Genomic DNA, 16,899 nt, shown 5'->3' with positions numbered 1-16,899 from the left:
GATTTTAATGTTTCAACTTCGTTATTGTTTGGAGTTTGTGTGAACAGCCCAGAGGGCATTGTTAATGGGTGGTCAATAAATGTCTAAATTCCAGCTGTATTGGTCTGGACAGAAAATGAAATAATTTTTGTGTGTGCAGGTCTATCAGCTAGAAAACAACCAGAAACATACATTTCTGTCATCTTTAACCTAATGAGAAGAATACAAACCAGAGAAATAGTGTGTGTATAATACAAACTGTAAAAGTGAAAACAAGGATGACAAATTAGTCTGACAATCTAATTAACAGTAGGAAGCCACAGGAAGAACAGCGAGAAATGTTATTTGTGCTTTTGTAGGCTGGATCCAAAAATTATTGAGATTGGATGGAGCCAAGGATTATGGACTCCATGTACATCCCCTTCAACATTTCTCCGATGAAAATAGGGATGTCCCATTCCATAATGATAATTTTACTATTTACACCCCACACATCTTACTGGGTTGCCCCAGCCACTCTGGGCAGCTTCCAACATATATAAAAACATAACAAAACATTTTTAAAAACTTCCCTATACAGGACTGTCTTCAGACAGCTCAGGGGTCGGATAACTCCCTACCCTCCAACATTTCTCCAATGAAAATAGGGACATCCTAAGGAAAAGTGGGACATTCCAGGATGCAAACAGAAACTGGGGCAGCTTCTCTAAATCAGGGATGTCCCTGGAAAATAGGGACACCTGGAGAGTCTGTATATATGACCTGAAAGCAATATTGTTTTGAAGGCGTGTAGCTGGTGAAGGTGAAGTGGAAGGGTAGCAAAAGATCTGGGTGAAAGCTGGCCTTGGGATAGAAGCTACTTCTCAGCAGTTGGAATGATCTCATTGGGTTGAGGCACCCGATTATCTGTTTCTACTGTGCTCCAAGGTGAGGGCCTGCTAACAGGGAAGTTGTTTCAACTGTGCCAGAAAGTTCTAGCTTTGAAGGCTTCTGACTAGTTCAGGGGATTCACCCCAGTTAGTATGCATTTCATTATAAAGCTAGCCTTTTCTGTTGTTATCTCTGCTTCTATTACCTTGCCTCTTTGCAATAACTCTTTGGAGAGATAATACTTTTTGTGCTATGGGCTAGATCTTTTAGGATCGATGCTCTATGATATGTAGTGCGTTAGGGCGAGTTAGCATTGTTATTTTCTTCCGGTTCATAATTCCCAACTGTATTTGTCAATTGGATTTTTGAACCCCAATCTGGGTGAAGAAAAAACAACAGTTATTGCACATCATAAAGACTATGATTCTATGTTGCGGACATTCCCTCCAGTATGAGAGAGAGGTAGGAAGTCTGCCATCTGCATTTTCTGGAGTTATTTGTATAAGACACATAGTGTGTGTGTGTGTGTGTGTGTGCGTGTGTGAATTGTAACTACCTTCAGGATTGTGACAAGGAAGGTATACATTTTCTAAATCCATAAATAAAATAATTAACAATGGGGCCAATCAGATCTGTCACATTAATCAGGAGGACATGTCTTGTTAGACCAATTTCTGAACAATGGAGCCAAATAAAAAATGTGTAGGCCTACTTTTGTTCTAGAAAAGACCAGAAAGGCCTTGGCTGAGACTTATATTTTCAGTATCAGCCCATAAGACATTTCCCATAACTAACTGAAATACTATGTAAGAAGAAGTTTATAATAAACTTACTTCTAATTAAAGCTCTCCTGGTAGATGGTATCACAGTGCAAAAGCTATACAGGATTAGTTCTGAATTCTCACCTGTCTTCCTTGATTCTTGCCAGCAGGGGCTCCAGCCAGCCTAAAGTGCATTCACAGTGTGCATCCAGAAAAGTTATGACTTGGCCCTTGGAAGCTGCTGCTCCTCTAAGCCGAGCTCGAATCAGTCCTGATCGCTGTTCCATCCTAATGATTTTTACTGGCACTTGCAAACTTTTCACATAATTCTCTAATGGGACCTTCAGAAAATCTGCCAAATGCAAATTGGGGGGGGGGGGAATACAACAAAGTGTTTGTTCAAATGAAATTCAGAGGCCAAAAGGAACACAGGATAGAAATTGTGTTGTTAAGATGCCACACACTGCTTTCTGAAAGGATGACTTCCTTGCAACACTCTAATAAACGCATTTGCAAAGGTCAAAAGATTCTGAAGGAGGAAACAAAAAGCTACTGAGAGACATATTGACAATTCACAGAATAAAGGAGGGAATTAAGGCCAGCAGAAAAAGAGAAAGAGCACTATGTGAATGCTGAGGTGAATACAGCATCTATTTGTTTCATAGGTCATTGAGAATAAACATGTGGGGTAACAGCCTGAAAATGAGACCAAGTGGAACAGATGCAGGGCACACTGTCTTGCAGCTGTGCAGTGTAAATTAGCATGAGTATCCTACACATACTGGGACGTGGATGGCGCTGTGGTATAAACCACAGAGCCTAGGGCTTGCCGATCAGAAGGTCGGTGGTTCAAAACCCCGTGATGGGGTGCGCGCCTGTTGTTTGGTCCCAGCTCCTGCCCACCTAGCAGTTCGAAAGTATGTCAAAGTGTAAGTAGATAAATAGGTACCTCTCTGGTGGGAAGGTAAACGGCATTTCCGTGCACTGCTCTGGCTCGCCAGTAGCAGCTTAGTCATGCTGGGCACCTGACCCAGAAGCTGCCTGTGGACAAACCCTGGCTCCCTCAACCTATAGAGCGAGATGAGTGTGCAACCCCAGAGTTGTTCATGACTGGACATAACGGTCAGAGGTACCTTTACCTTTACCTTTATCTTTATCCTACACATACAGACTCCTTCTCTGCTTCTTGTATGAGAGACAGACAAACAGAATATACTCTGGCTCACATAAGTCCATAAGGGACTCCAAAATCCTTCCAGTGCATGAGAAAGAACCCTTCTGATAAAGAAGCAAAGTAAATGATGGTCATATTTTTATGCTGAGACAATAGATAGCTACTGTCTTTTTGGGGGCGGGGGGGAGCTACAAGGAATTATGCCTCTCGCCCACACTGGAGCACTTGAAAATACTTTTCCTGGTCCTAATTACTTCCCCCACCCATCTTAGGCAGCACTTAATAGGTTTTTGAAGACTTGAAACAACTGACTTTTCAAAATAATAATGTTTCCTTAGCTATGTAAAGAGAGATATAAGCAGTGTTGCTAGCTGCTGAAAGCACTTCCTTTGGAAGAGCAAGGCATTATGATAGAACAAAAGAAGAAAAAATTATAAAAGAAGTATTTGGCCAAAACAAAAGGTATTGACATATATGGTATTTATCTATTAAAACATTCCTACTCTGTCTTTCTGTCATTAAGACATCCAAGCCAAACAATAAATATTCCATATTTGATATGTAACAAAAAGCAATATGATCCTATGAGATGGAAGCATATAGAATTACCGCATTTTCAAATGCCTTCTTAATACAGTTTTCACCATGTTCCAAAAGGCCAAAAGAAAAATGTGCATGGGCAAGTTTTCTGGAAGAAGGAATTCCAAAGTTCAGGAGTAATTCTTTCCTATACAGCAATATAATTTCTCTCACAAATACACTGCAGAGCATAGTAAGGCCTTAGGTGACCTGAGTGATCGAGAATAATCATTTTGGCGGCATTGGCCCTGTACACAATTTAGACCTTTGGAAACCACATAAAATGGGACCTCCTCTTCCCATCCTAGAGGGAAGTCTGTTGAGAGGTCCAGGAGAACCATACAAGGACATGCATACCTAGTATGTATCACGAAAACGGGACAGAATTCCTAGAAAAGGATTTAGATAACTGGTTTCATCCAGAAATACAGTGGTGCCCCGCAAGACGGAAAACTTGCAAGACGAAAAACTCGCTAGACGAAAGAGTTTTCCGTTTTGGAGGTGCTTTGCAAAACGAATCTCCTATGGGCTTGCTTCGCAAGACGACAATGTCTTGCGAGTTCCTGCGGGGTTTTTTTCTTTCCCCCCCCCTTTTTCTAAGCCGCTAAGCCACTTATCAGCTGATCCGATAAGCCGATAAGCCGCTAAAAGCTGCTAATAGCGCTAATAACGCTAATCCGTCAATGGGCTTGCTTCGCAAGATGAAAAAACCGCTAGACGAAGAGAATCACAGAACGGATTCTTTTCGTCTTGCGAGGCACCACTGTACCTGTAGCCAGGCTTACTACTACATCATTCAGAACCCTCCCACAAAATAGTACATTTGAGAATGGTCAGTCATAATAATAATAATGATGATGATGATGATGATTTATTTATACCCTGCCCATCTGGCTGGGTTCCCCCAGCCACTCATAAGGAGTGCCTAGCTTGTAGCTGGTCAGCTATGGATCAACTGGTCCAAAGTTCATCTCAGCAGGATATAACAGGAGTTTCTGTAATACTTGTCCTACTACAGATTCCTTTAAAACTGTTAATCCCCTTTTTTGAGTGGCATTAACAATCTGTTACCTGCTGAGCAAGTCCCACTATTTACTATGCCTGGGTGTGCATGTGGCAGGCCTCACTTCTGCAAGTATTCTGTCCACATTCTCTGCATGCACACACTGAAAAGTATCCATATAAACTTGACAAGCAATTGTCAGTTGTAAATTGAAGCTCTAGACAGAGCAGGTATGGTTCATTTTGTCTGTAAAAGTATGTGTTCACCATGGGCTACAGTGGGTCTCTCTGGCTCACTCCAGGGGTCAGCATTCAACAAACCCCAACCTGCTCTGAACAGTGACACTCCACAACATTGCCCAGATGCAATGGTGATACTTTCCCTCACTACCACTGAGCAGGCAAAAGGGAATCTCACCTGCATCTGATAGACTTGAGTACACATTTTTCACCACTCTAGCCATTGTCCCCATAAAACCTAGGATTAACAGCAATGCAAGATTTTCAGAGAAAACATATTTCATTTTCTTTTTAAAAGTATTTTACATTCTTATCGCCTTGCCACAACATTACTCTGGAATTATTTATTCCTTATCATAATTTGTTTTCTGTTCACTCATACCTCTTTCACTGGCATCGTCTACCAAGATAATCTCAGAAAGTAGATAGTGTGGAGACCGATTTATAACACTGTAAATAGTACGAAGCAGAGTGCTCCAGGCTTCATTATGAAACACTATGACCACACTTGTGTTTGGTAGTTCATCAGGGTAGACTTTTGTCTTGCATCTGTCAAAGACAAAAAGGAAGTTGATTTATTCGGAAATTCATTCCATGGCACTAAATAATGGCATACAAGTTAATCAGGTTCCAGAAGCAGGCCCCAAGGTTGCTGCACTGAAAGCAGAATGAAAGCAGAATATTAATCTCCCTAAACCTGCAAGAAAGATTCCTGCTGGTAACAAATGAATCTATGCTGTGGGTAACAGGGATCTTAGTATTAAGACTCATGAAATCCACCTTCTAAAGACATTTTATTGCTCTCAAAACACTGAAAATAACAAGAATCAATGTTTTAAAAACAGCAAATAATAAACTCAGCACCAAGCATCTGCACACAGAGAGAAAAAACAAAACATCAAAAGGTATTTCTCATTTAGCCTTACATGCCTACACTCTCAGACATACATCTATGTTCACATGCACAAATAAAACAGCGTTTCAGCATTGTTCTCCTTCCCACATCTTATTGATGGCTGGATTATTAAACCTCCTCAAAATGTAAACAATATCTCCTTGATCTATGCTTAGTATCCGTGCTACTGAAAAATCATGAGCAGCTAATCTGGTGAGGCAGAGACATAGCAGTAGAGACTCTGTTGGTGGGGAAAAGCCAACATTACCACCTCAATTTGTCTAGCTACAAGTCTCAAAAATGTTCTTTTGATACTATGCAGCACTTGCACCTAAAAATCTGATGCTACTGTCTAAGCAGTGGGGGAGAGCAGGTGGGGGCATGGCTGGCGCACGTCCTGGAAGTGTGGTGTGCTGCCCGCAGGGGCATGGTGCGAGTTCTGGGGCGTGGCGTGCAGCTGCGATGGTACCCCACCAGGGTCGTGGTGCCTGGGGCGATGCACTCCCCCCGCCCCCCTCTTCCTCCGCCAGTGTGTTTAAGCATTCCCCCCCCCGGGATGATTTACATATAGGCACATAAAAATACCTTTACATTTTATACTGCATACTTAAAACAGCAGTGCTATTTATTCTTCCTGTTCAAAACTATGCCACATTAAAAGAAACACGACTACAATTACAGGAGCTGTAAACAAACAAATAAAAGAAAACCCTGTTTTCATCTTCCTCGGGACATTACAATAATTCTGATTGCTGGCAATATTCTAGTGAGTGAAATGTTTTCCTTTGGAAATCATGCATTTGTCAAATGTAGATTTATGAATACGCATGAAGTAAGTACAGCTGTTTAAATGTGATGAAAACACACTTTCCAAGATCAATAACATGAAAACAGAGTGCACTACATACCTATTTACTATTGTTCCCTTTAGCTATGTACAAATTATGTGACCATAAACTGTTCCACTGTGGCTTTATCCCTTTCAGGATTGTATTGATTTCAGCAATGCAAGGGTAGATAATACATCACATGAATAGAAGCAAAGCAGTCAGACAAGATGAGAAACTGCAGTGACTACGGGCGATTTAAGAGGCAACAGTTATCATTTAGGACCAAATCCAAACACAGTGGCTTAGGTGACTTTACGGATTGTAACGGGATAATTTAGCAGTTACTATTTATTGCTCTACATTAAGAAAGTTAACAGCAGCAATCAAAAAGTATGGCGTAAAATAAAAAAGCTTGATGCACTCGTTATTTGGGTGCATTTTGTATTTTACAACTACCAAAGCTACTATTCAGTCATCAAAGGACTTGATGAATCTTCTGAAACAATGGCCAGTTCCCAATATTTCACAACTGTTAGAATTTATACAACTACAGTAAATGGAAAATCCATCTTGCTTTCTGTGAAAAAGAAGAAGAGGAGTGACCAGGTTTTACAGTGAAAAATTTGCCTTACAAGACTGACGCAATAATTATTATTAACATGTTTGTTGATTAGACCAGACACTTGTGGAAAGCACAAGCCAGTGTTATCCTAAAGTGGTCTTTGCATTGTTGTATTCCACCCCAATCTCCAGGTGGTGATTCCAGGGGTTCCAGGCTCGTGCTTGCTTTTGGAAATGAGGCACAGTGGAGACTGTGGTGTCTTTATGATATATGGTCTATTTACACACACACACACACACACACACAGAGAGAGAGAGAGAGAGAGAGAGAGAGAGAGAGAGAGAGAGCGCCTGCAATGGAGGGGTTCAAAGAATTAACACTCCAAAAGGCCCTTGTTTCTCCCATAGCTGCAGCCTTGGGTTCCAGCAGAAATCAGGCATGGTTCTCTCATTTCCCAGCCTGCCACTCTTCAGCTTCTAGTTCACATAATTCCACTCTTCTCTTTGTTTTTCGACCAACCAGTTGAGGAAGGGGGCCCTAACCATTATCTGTGTAGCAAAGAGTCATTTTATTTGTTCCCTTAATGGCCCATTACCTGGGCTATCACCTCACCAGGAAGCTAGCCTGGCTACTCCAGGAATTTGAATCATTGCTTAAATTTAAACACCTGTGGTAGCATACAGCCTACTCCTCCCCCAACCCCATAACAATACTAAGTAGGCCTCAAAGTTGTGGGGTAGGGTAATCCTACCCAAACTCATCATGGAAATATAAGAACTTAAATATCAGAGCTGTGGGGAGGGGGGCACAAGGTTCAAGGGTTTCCTAAGGAGATCTTCAACTCTAGAACTTTATACTCATTTGGTTTAATCATCTACAGTGGTTGCCTATTTGTTTCCAGGCTCAATTCAAAGTGTTGGCTTTAAAGTCCTAAATGGCTTGAGATCTTGGTGTATCTTATAGACCAATGTTCTGCCCCGCATTTCCATTCAGTATCCAAGGTCCTACTCCTGATTCCCCAGCTGTCACAGGTGGGTGCTCATGTGCCCTGCTTTGCAGAGGACAGTTGTATATTTGAAGAGCTGTCTGATCCCAGATAAAGAACAAAAAGTAATGAGAGCAGGGACCTTAAAGTTGCCAGGAAACAAACAGCACCTCAGAAACACACTGGACAGGCATACAGATCACCTGATCTTCCCAGGTATAATTAGGAATGTCTTCTGCCAACATCCTGGAGAGCTACTGCCAGTCAGTGCAGCCAACAATCTGCTAGATGGAGCAATAGTCTTGACTTAGTGTAAGGCAGCCTCCTTTTCTTCTAAGTACAGGAGTGCATGCAAAGTGCTCCCAGACACGGGAGCTTTCATTTTCTGCTTTGGGCAGCAGAGCAATCTTGCATCCCTTGGAATGCCACTGTAGAGCACCTAAGCTGATGTGATGGGTGGTTTGTATGCAGTGCTTTAGATCCTAACCATATGCATTTCATTCATATCGAAGCAGCTGTGGAAACTGCAAGAATGCAAAGCTGAATGCAAAGCATTTTGAAATGCAGATCAGAATTTAAATTCTCAGAGATGCCAGTTTGGTAAATAACATGTTTTCTCCTTTTATATTTGTGTGCAACATTCAAGGTTTTGGACACAGCTGTATGTTCCTTAGAGCAGCGTTACAGAATGAGCCATCTATTTCAAGCAGTAACTCGATACTGGAGTTAATGTTTATTACAGTATATAATAGAAGGTTGATGCACTGTTTCAGATATGAAATTTTCAAATGTACAGTAATAAAAAATCCCTCTGTATATTACTCAAAAGCAGTAATTTGCGCCAATAAATAATTTATAATTTTCTCCCTACTTAGCCAGAAGTAACACTTTAAAAACAACTCTGTTGACACTGCCTTGCTGAATTTTGCTGAACCAAAATACACTATATCCAATCTTCTATCTATCTATCTATCTATCTATCTATCTATCTATCTGGTGATAGATGGGGAAATGTGTCTTGAAAGTGTCTTGAAAATGTCTCTATCGTGTTATATTATGCAATATAAATAGGTCTGCAGTTTGCAAGAACAAAGAGACTTCACTCACACCTTCAACTGTCACTGTTCATAACAATGACATACTCAGAATGTGGGCTTGAATATCAAGCTTTCCTTAGGGATTTAGAACTCTAAATAGAGCATTAATTTTTCAAAAGTTGCCTCTGTGCAAGAATTTCATTTAGTTAAAAGCTCAAAAAGCTTTTGTGCCAGAGTAGGAACAAAGTAGCAGATGAAGGAGTATTTCAATTTTTTAAAAAAAAACCACACACACACGCACAAAGTGCAGGTTTTTAAGAGGCTAATCTTTCTCTCCATCTCCAAAGCAACTCAAGTGGATAATGTGCAGTTTTTCAACATTTTCCCAATCATACTGCTCCATAAAATAAGAATTGGCCCTTAATCCCAATAACAATGAAGCCAGTAGAGACCTTTTTCTACTCTAAAAGAGTAGAACACATCCATGTGTAAGGGGGGGGGGGAGAGAAAGGGAAAGGGAAATCATAATCAACAATGAGGCATGTAGTTAAGAGGGAGGGAGTTTATCTTGCTCCCCAACCCTAGTAGTGTTTCAGGCTAGTAAACTGTTAGGAAAACACAGGTGCTTTAAAATTCTGTAACTCCATGTTTCAAGATACTAAAAAATGTAAAGCTGAGGGACAGATTTCCTCCTCCAGTCTTACTATCCACAGCCTGTATACTGTGTGGCACACCTGAATGGGAGTCTTGGTTTGTATAGAAGATAATGAAAAGAAGCTGCAATCATCCCAGATAAGGTTGAGGAAAGCAATGCCACCACCCAGCTGGAGAGACTGGTGACACTCAGAATCTGAAGGAGGGTATGTGTGGAAATTGCGCCTCCTGCATCCTATTTACTTTGTCCAATGGAACAGAATGGATAACACTGAGAACCAATCTCACAATGATATCGTCTCCTCCTTTCCATAGCCCTGCCTTACATTCTACAGTGGTACCTCGGGTTAAGTAGTTACTTCGTTCTGGAGGTCCATACTTAACCTGAAACTGTTCTTAACCTGAAGGACCACTTTAGCTAATGGGGCCTCCTGCTGCTGCCGCGCCGCCGGAGCATGATTTCTGTTCTCAACCTGAAGCAAAGTTCTTAACCTGAAGCACTATTTCTGGGTTAGCGGAGTATGTAACCTGAAGTGTATGTAACCTGAAGCGTATGTAACCTGAAGCGTATGTAACCTGAGGTACCACTGTATTTCTAGAGCACAGTATAATATTGGAAACAGTGTGTCTATGTCAAGTTTCCCCATCAAGTTCTGCAGAAGTTTGGAGTATGTTGTCAGCAGTATGCTAATGACACCCACCTCTATTTCTCCTTTACATATGCAGATGAGGCAGTGGAAGTGCTAGACCAGTGTCTTGCCTCAGTAATGGACTGGATGAGAGCCAATAAACTGAAACTCAATCCAGATAAGACTGAGGCACTGTTAGTGGGTGGTTCCCTAGACCAGATGGGTGGGAGATCGCCTGCTCTTGCTAAGGTTACATTTCCAAATGTCAATGGGGAAAAACCAGTTTTAAAAAAGCTAATATGTATAACAAAGAACTCAAGAGTGACACTTTATGCTAACAATGAAGCCAGTTAGTAGACTAGACTGATAAAATGTGCTGTGCCCAAAACTAGCTGGTAGCCTTAGAGGAGATTTGAAGGCTATTCCCAGGACCAAACCCAACACTATAACCACAACAAGCAGCTTCAAATGCCAAAATCTCTGTGTAGTTCATGTATCATTGGAACCCTTCTGGGGGCTGGAATTCTATCCTGGTATAAGGATTCCAGATATATAAAAAGCAGAGATATCACTTTGCCAACAAAGGTCCATATAGTTAAAGCCATGGTTTTCCCAATAATGATGTATGGAAGTGAGAGCTGGACCATAAAGAAGGCTGATCGCCGAAGAATTGATGCTTTTGAATTATGGTGCTGGAGGAGACTCTTGAGAGTCCCATGGACTGCAAGAAGATCAAACCTAACCATTCTGAAGGAAATCAGCCCTGAGTGCTCACTGGAAGGACAGATCGTGAAGCTGAGGCTCCAATACTTTGGTCACCTCATGAGAAGAGAAGACTCCCTGGAAAAGACCCTGATGTTGGGAAAGATGGAAGGCACAAGGAGAAGGGGACGACAGAGGATGAGATGGTTGGACAGTGTTCTCAAAGCTACAAACATGAGTCTGACCAAACTGCGGGAGGCAGTGGAAGACAGGAGTGCCTGGTGTGCTCTGGTCCATGGGGTTACGAAGTCGGACACGACTAAACGACTAAACAACAACAACATAAGGATTCCATGCCATGCCCACCTTCAGAAAAGCTGCCAGCCAGCAAGCCTCCTCCTACAGTATGTTGCCACCCTAGTAATTATAGGTGGCATAGTGGCAGCTGGAGTAGAGTATTGATGGGTGGGACGAACACAATCCAGGCTACCATTCATGTGCCACCATCCACTTCCTGTGGTAGGCAGAAAGAAAGAGGAGCCATATTCCCCCTGGGGTGAAGCATTGTGCTATAAGATTAGGCTATAAAACAGGATGGGGAACCTGTGGCCCTCCAGACGTTGGTAGACTACAACTCGTACCAGCCCCAGGCATCAGGGCAAATGGTTGTGGAGGAAGTGAGTTGAAGTCCAGCAACATCTTGAAGGCCACCTGGGTGGTAGCAAGAGCAGAGCACCAGCTTTTTCAATAAGTAAGGTAGCAGTTTGGAGACAGGAGGCCCATCCCACACCAAAGGGCCCTAGATTTGTATTGACTTGTCCGCTGGTCAAACCCTAAGGGCTATGTAAGTGAAGAATTGTCTTGAAGACGATACAGCAGCCTCTGACATGAGTAAAGTGTGTCATTTCTTCCCTGAAAAATCTAATTTACTATTGTAATGCTTTTAATACGTGCCGACAACACATATTACATAGTGCGACTGATACCACATGACACATCAAGGCAATTAAAAAATGTCTCCCCCCCTCTTTCTTCATGCTGATCATACTAATATTCAATATCTCCGTGTGTATTAGTTAGAAGGAATGTTTTCTGTGACACCTATTGAATTACTAGCAATTGCCAGAATTATCTTTCTCTGCAGATGCAGAACACCTACAGTGACATTGCTATATCTAAATGGGAAGAGCATGCAAAATACGTTCCACGCATTACAAGAAGTGTCAGATTCCATGTAATGACAGCAAATCAGAACTGGACAGGGCTGCTAGAGGTGTTGTCACCTCAAAATGGAAGGCGCTTTAATTCTCAGTTATGTATCACAACAGAATATAGAAAGCCTTAAAAACCTCGAATGTTTTGAAGTTGCAGGACACTGTTAATACACATTTGCATGTTTACAAGTTTACAGATGGATTGTGCACACTCCTCTGGCTTCAATTAACAGTTCCAGTCAACCACTGAAAGCAATGCAAAGCCCCAACTCAGTATGGAATAATCAACAAGCATTCTCTGCAACCTCACTTCCATTCCCAGGTCTGCATAATCCAAATGAATACACATGCTGGCTAACCATTCATCAGCAAATTACCTGCTGCAGTTCCTTCAAGATGCGTGTATGATGATATCTGCATGTATGCTCATCTGCATGTATACTCTAATCTTCTGACTACCTTAGCATTTACACTTAACGTCTGGCTCTGCTTGCCAGGCCTATATGGCATTTTCTAGCCCCTCACCTGAGTGCTACCCGTCTCTTGCAGCTCTTACAACCTCTCAACTGGCCTTCAGTCTCCTCTCCAGCCCAGATCTGCTCCTTTTAGCTCACCCCAGCTAAGCTAGCGCTACCATAACCCATCACAGGCAAGGACATAGCTGCTACTTTCATGCGAAACAACACACACACACAAAATCCCTACAGCTTGCAATTGCAAGGGAGAAAGGTTGTTTTCTGCTGCTCCAGAGAAGCGGACACGGAGCAATGGATCCAAACTACAAGAAAGAAGATTCCACCTAAACATTAGGAAGAACTTCCTGACAGTTAGAGCTGTTCGACAGTGGAATTTGCTGCCAAGGAGTGTGGTGGAGTCTCCTTCTTTGGAGGTCTTTAAGCAGAGGCTTGACAACCATATGTCAGGAGTGCTCTGATGGTGTTTCCTGCTTGGCAGGGGGTTGGACTCGATGGCCCTTGTGGTCTCTTCCAACTCTATGATTCTATGATTCTATGATTCTATTCTAGAGAAATTTTGTAAACTGTGAAGTGGACCCTACCCTAGGTCAGTTAAGAGTACTGACCTAGAAGTTGTCAGATTTTCCCAGTTAGCTTCTGCAACATCACTAGGGCTGCCATATGTCCGGTTTTCAGAAGGTCGTAACTACATACCTATTCCAACTAACATATTCAAGCGTTTTTTACAGCCTGGATTGTGATTTGTCAGTGCTGTGGGAAGCTCCTCTAACTGGCTGGCTGAGTATTTTTTATTGGTTGTTCTTACGTTTTTATCTTTGTTGGATTAATGATACTCCATAATTTTTATTTGATGGGCATTTTCTAGAAAGGCGGTTTAAAAATATCCAAAATAAATATGATAATAACATAAAACAGATTAGAAATATTGGGAATGTCAATGCAACACACTGCAAAACCAAGCCAAATGTGTAAACTTACCCCTCTAGTCTTACATCAGGCAAACTTCTGTTGAATGCAATCATGTCACTGGCCATAAGATTAAACTGGTTGATTTTAAAGAGTTCTTTCATTTTTTCCTGATCATCTTTGGGGATGACAACAGCCTTTCCCATCTCTCCAGGTCCTTCTTGGCTTCTTGACATAACAGCTGTAACAGAAGACATCAAGAAAAAGCACATCCTTAACCATTCTGCATTGTTCTCATCATGCAGAAACTTCCAATCTATTGTTTTCTGGGTCTAAAGATAAGAAGCTGTGAGTTTAACTCTTCTTCATGTACATTCAGGTCCATATTTCATAAGGCTGCAGTCAGATCAATAAAAATGAGAGTATGGGGAATACATTTTCTATTACCAGCATTCTGTGATGAAGTCATTACTTAAACTACTTATTCACATTCCATCCCTTTAAGGAGCTCGGGTTTATATGCATAATTTCATCCCATGTTATCCTTGCAGCAACCATGTGATGTCATAGCCCCAACAGAAATCCCCACCTGTGGCAGCCCTGGAAGGGAAGTCTCCACTGGTCCCAATGGGAGCTTTGCTTCAAAGACTAACAGCAACTTCAGGGGTGGGGTGCTGGAACCATGACAAAGGATGAAAGGGTTGAATGCATCCTCATCCTCCTCATCTCCCCAGGTCCCCAAGCACCTACCATTTATTTATCTCTCCCTTTAGTTTTAATATTTTTTATTGATTAGTCAAGAAGCACCAACATAACAAAAAGAAAGAACACAAAGAATTGAAACAGTGAACCATAAAACGTCACCTCCTGCAAGGACTACAGTACAAAAGTACAGTGCCTCTCCAAAGGAACAATAAAGTATTGACGCACCTGCTAGTTCTAATTTTAAAGGAGGAAGAAAAAAACACAATGCAACTTCAAAGTGTGTTACTCCAGTAGTAGTTTGGTCCTTCAAGCAATCAATACCGATATATTCAATATGACTTCACATCCGCACCCACAAGTTTCTCGGGCATAGACAATGTGAAGGGAAATGTTTGAAAATATCCCTAGGAGTTGTCTTCTTTATACAGTAGTACCTTGGGTTAAGAACCTAATTCGTTCTGGAGGTCCCTTCTTAAGCTGAAGCTGTTCTTAACCTGAGGTACCACTTTAGCTAATGGGGTCTCCCACTGATGCTGTGCCGCCGGAGCATGATTTCTGTTCTCATCCTGAAGTAAAGTTTTTAACCCACGGTACTATTTCTGGGTTAGCAGAGTCTGTAACCTGAAGCGTCTGTAACCCGAGGTACCACTGTATTGTGAACAGAGAACATTTCTGCTTGCCCAAAGGCTGTATCCCCAATTTTTCACCAGTTCCCTCTGCCAAGTGTAGCTGTACCTGAGGACTGAGGAACTCACCAGAATTGTATGTGATATGGTGCAAGGGACCATTTATTGCAAAAAGATATTTGTCTTTGTTTGAATTTATTTATGCACTGCAAGGACCTACGACAGGATACCTACATTCAATAAAACAGATTTAAAAACAATAAAGCATCACTTAAAACAGGGAAACTAAAAAATAAAAAAAACTAAACAGAAAACAAACTAAAAAGAAAAAAAGAAAGAAGTTTTTAAGCTTAAGGAAATTCGCAAAAAATTACATTTCCAACATGGGTTGCCATACGTCTGGACATTTCAGCACTTTCTGTTTCTGATGGCCAAATCACCAACGTATGGAAACCCTGCTTAAAACCATAATTGAAACACACACAAAATATTACAGTGGTAGCCAATCAAAACTCATTCTTCTGCCATATTAAAAAAAAAAACTAGGGCAAAAAGGTTCATCTTGATGAAATAACAAGAGTGCAGTGACAATGCCAGATGCATCTCCAAGGGGAAGGCTTTCCAGTAACAGGGGAGCCACCACCGAAAAGGCCTTCCAATGTGCCACGGCCATGACCACTTAATCATCAAAGGGCTTCCCCTGCTGACCTGAACATTCAGATAGGCTTCTATGGGAGGAGGAACTCCTTCAGATATTTGGGCCCCCAAGTTATTTAGGGCTTTGTATATACACAAACAAGGGATATACATAAACTTTATGATATAAATAAGTAACTGTAGCATGTTTGGAATTTGTTGAGTTTATGCTTCCACCACCTGTTAGTTCTAGTCTGCCCTGGTTCATGCCACATGTGCAATGCAGCTTTCAGTATTGAACTAGTTGCACATGATTTGCTTGAAAGAAGTGCTAAGAGCCTTGCCCCTCCCTGCTCATGCGGACAGGGCTGAGAGGGGGGACTTATACAAAAAGGTGTTAAGGGCTGCACTATTCCTGGGAACCTCCAATATGCCCCTTTGGCAACATCCATAGAAGTTGTTGGAGGGTTCATTGAGTGAGCGTTACATAGGATCCTGGGAACAGTGCTTCTGGGACTTGGATGGGGAGCAAATTCACATATTTCAAGAGAAGCAGAGGCAGCCAAACAAGAGCAGGAGAGAAAAAACAATCCTGAAAACAGATTGAGAGTTTTGCGTGAGCTACAGTTCTTTAAATTTTAACAAATATTATCTTTTATTAACTTTTCCGTAATACATGCACACTATAAATCGATTACTAAAAAACAGACAACAGCAATTTCATTGATATCATGAACTAAATTTAATTGTTCTCATATATGACATTCAGCCCAGACATTCAACAGCTTAGTTTTTGTTCATTTTCATCCACTACTGGCTTGCTTGTTAAATAACGCTGCAAACAGAATTACAATGCACAGATACATCATTATCAGCTAATGAACAGTGCAGCTAATGAGAAACTGAGCATCAGCATGCAACTTATTCTTTTTATCTTTTCAGGCTTGTTTAGTGAGTAGCTTCCTTACTATTGACAGTCTGTACGTATGTGACAAAATCAGTTGTACATAACTTACTTATCATAGAATAGTTGCAACTAATCATCCTGCATAGCAGGTATGAGGAACCTCTGACCCATGGAGTAAAATCTGGCCTGCAAGTAATTTGTCCCATGGGGCTGTTTTCCCCTGCCATGCAAACCTGTACCACACCTGACATCATATGATGTCATGTGTGGGGAATGTGAAGCCATAGCTGAAAAGGAACATTTGGAGTGTTACTGGAGCATCCTCTTGATGTGTGTGGTGTAGTGGTTAAGAGCGGTAGTCTCGTAATCTGGTGAACCGGGTTTGTGTCCCTGCTCCTCCACATGCAGCTGCTGGGTGACCTTGGGCGAGTCACACTTCTTTGAAGTCTCTCAGCCCCACTCACCTCACAGAGTGTTTGTTGTGGGGGAGGAAGGGAAAGGAGAATGTTACCCGCTTTGAGACTCCTTCG

General features: G+C 41.7%; 1 protein-coding gene across 2 annotated transcripts in view; it reads right to left on the bottom strand.

The window, feature by feature from the left end:
* The window catches only part of GALNT13 (polypeptide N-acetylgalactosaminyltransferase 13), a 152,085-nt gene that overhangs the window by 82,212 nt on the left and 52,974 nt on the right, over positions 1–16,899 (bottom strand). For both annotated transcript variants that reach the window (XM_083494134.1, XM_083494135.1), the window contains exons 3-5: positions 13,568–13,736; positions 4,988–5,154; positions 1,755–1,962 (exon numbers count right to left, since the gene is read on the bottom strand). In XM_083494134.1, the coding sequence (XP_083350260.1) occupies positions 1,755–1,962; positions 4,988–5,154; positions 13,568–13,736 (544 nt within the window). The remainder of the gene's footprint in view (positions 1–1,754; positions 1,963–4,987; positions 5,155–13,567; positions 13,737–16,899) is intronic.

The sequence above is a fragment of the Podarcis liolepis genome, assembly GCF_965112155.1.
Source record: "Podarcis liolepis genome assembly, chromosome: 1".
Lineage (NCBI taxonomy): Eukaryota > Metazoa > Chordata > Lepidosauria > Squamata > Lacertidae > Podarcis > Podarcis liolepis.
Note: the sequence above shows the minus strand (reverse complement) of the source record. Positions and strands in the feature narration are given on the sequence as shown.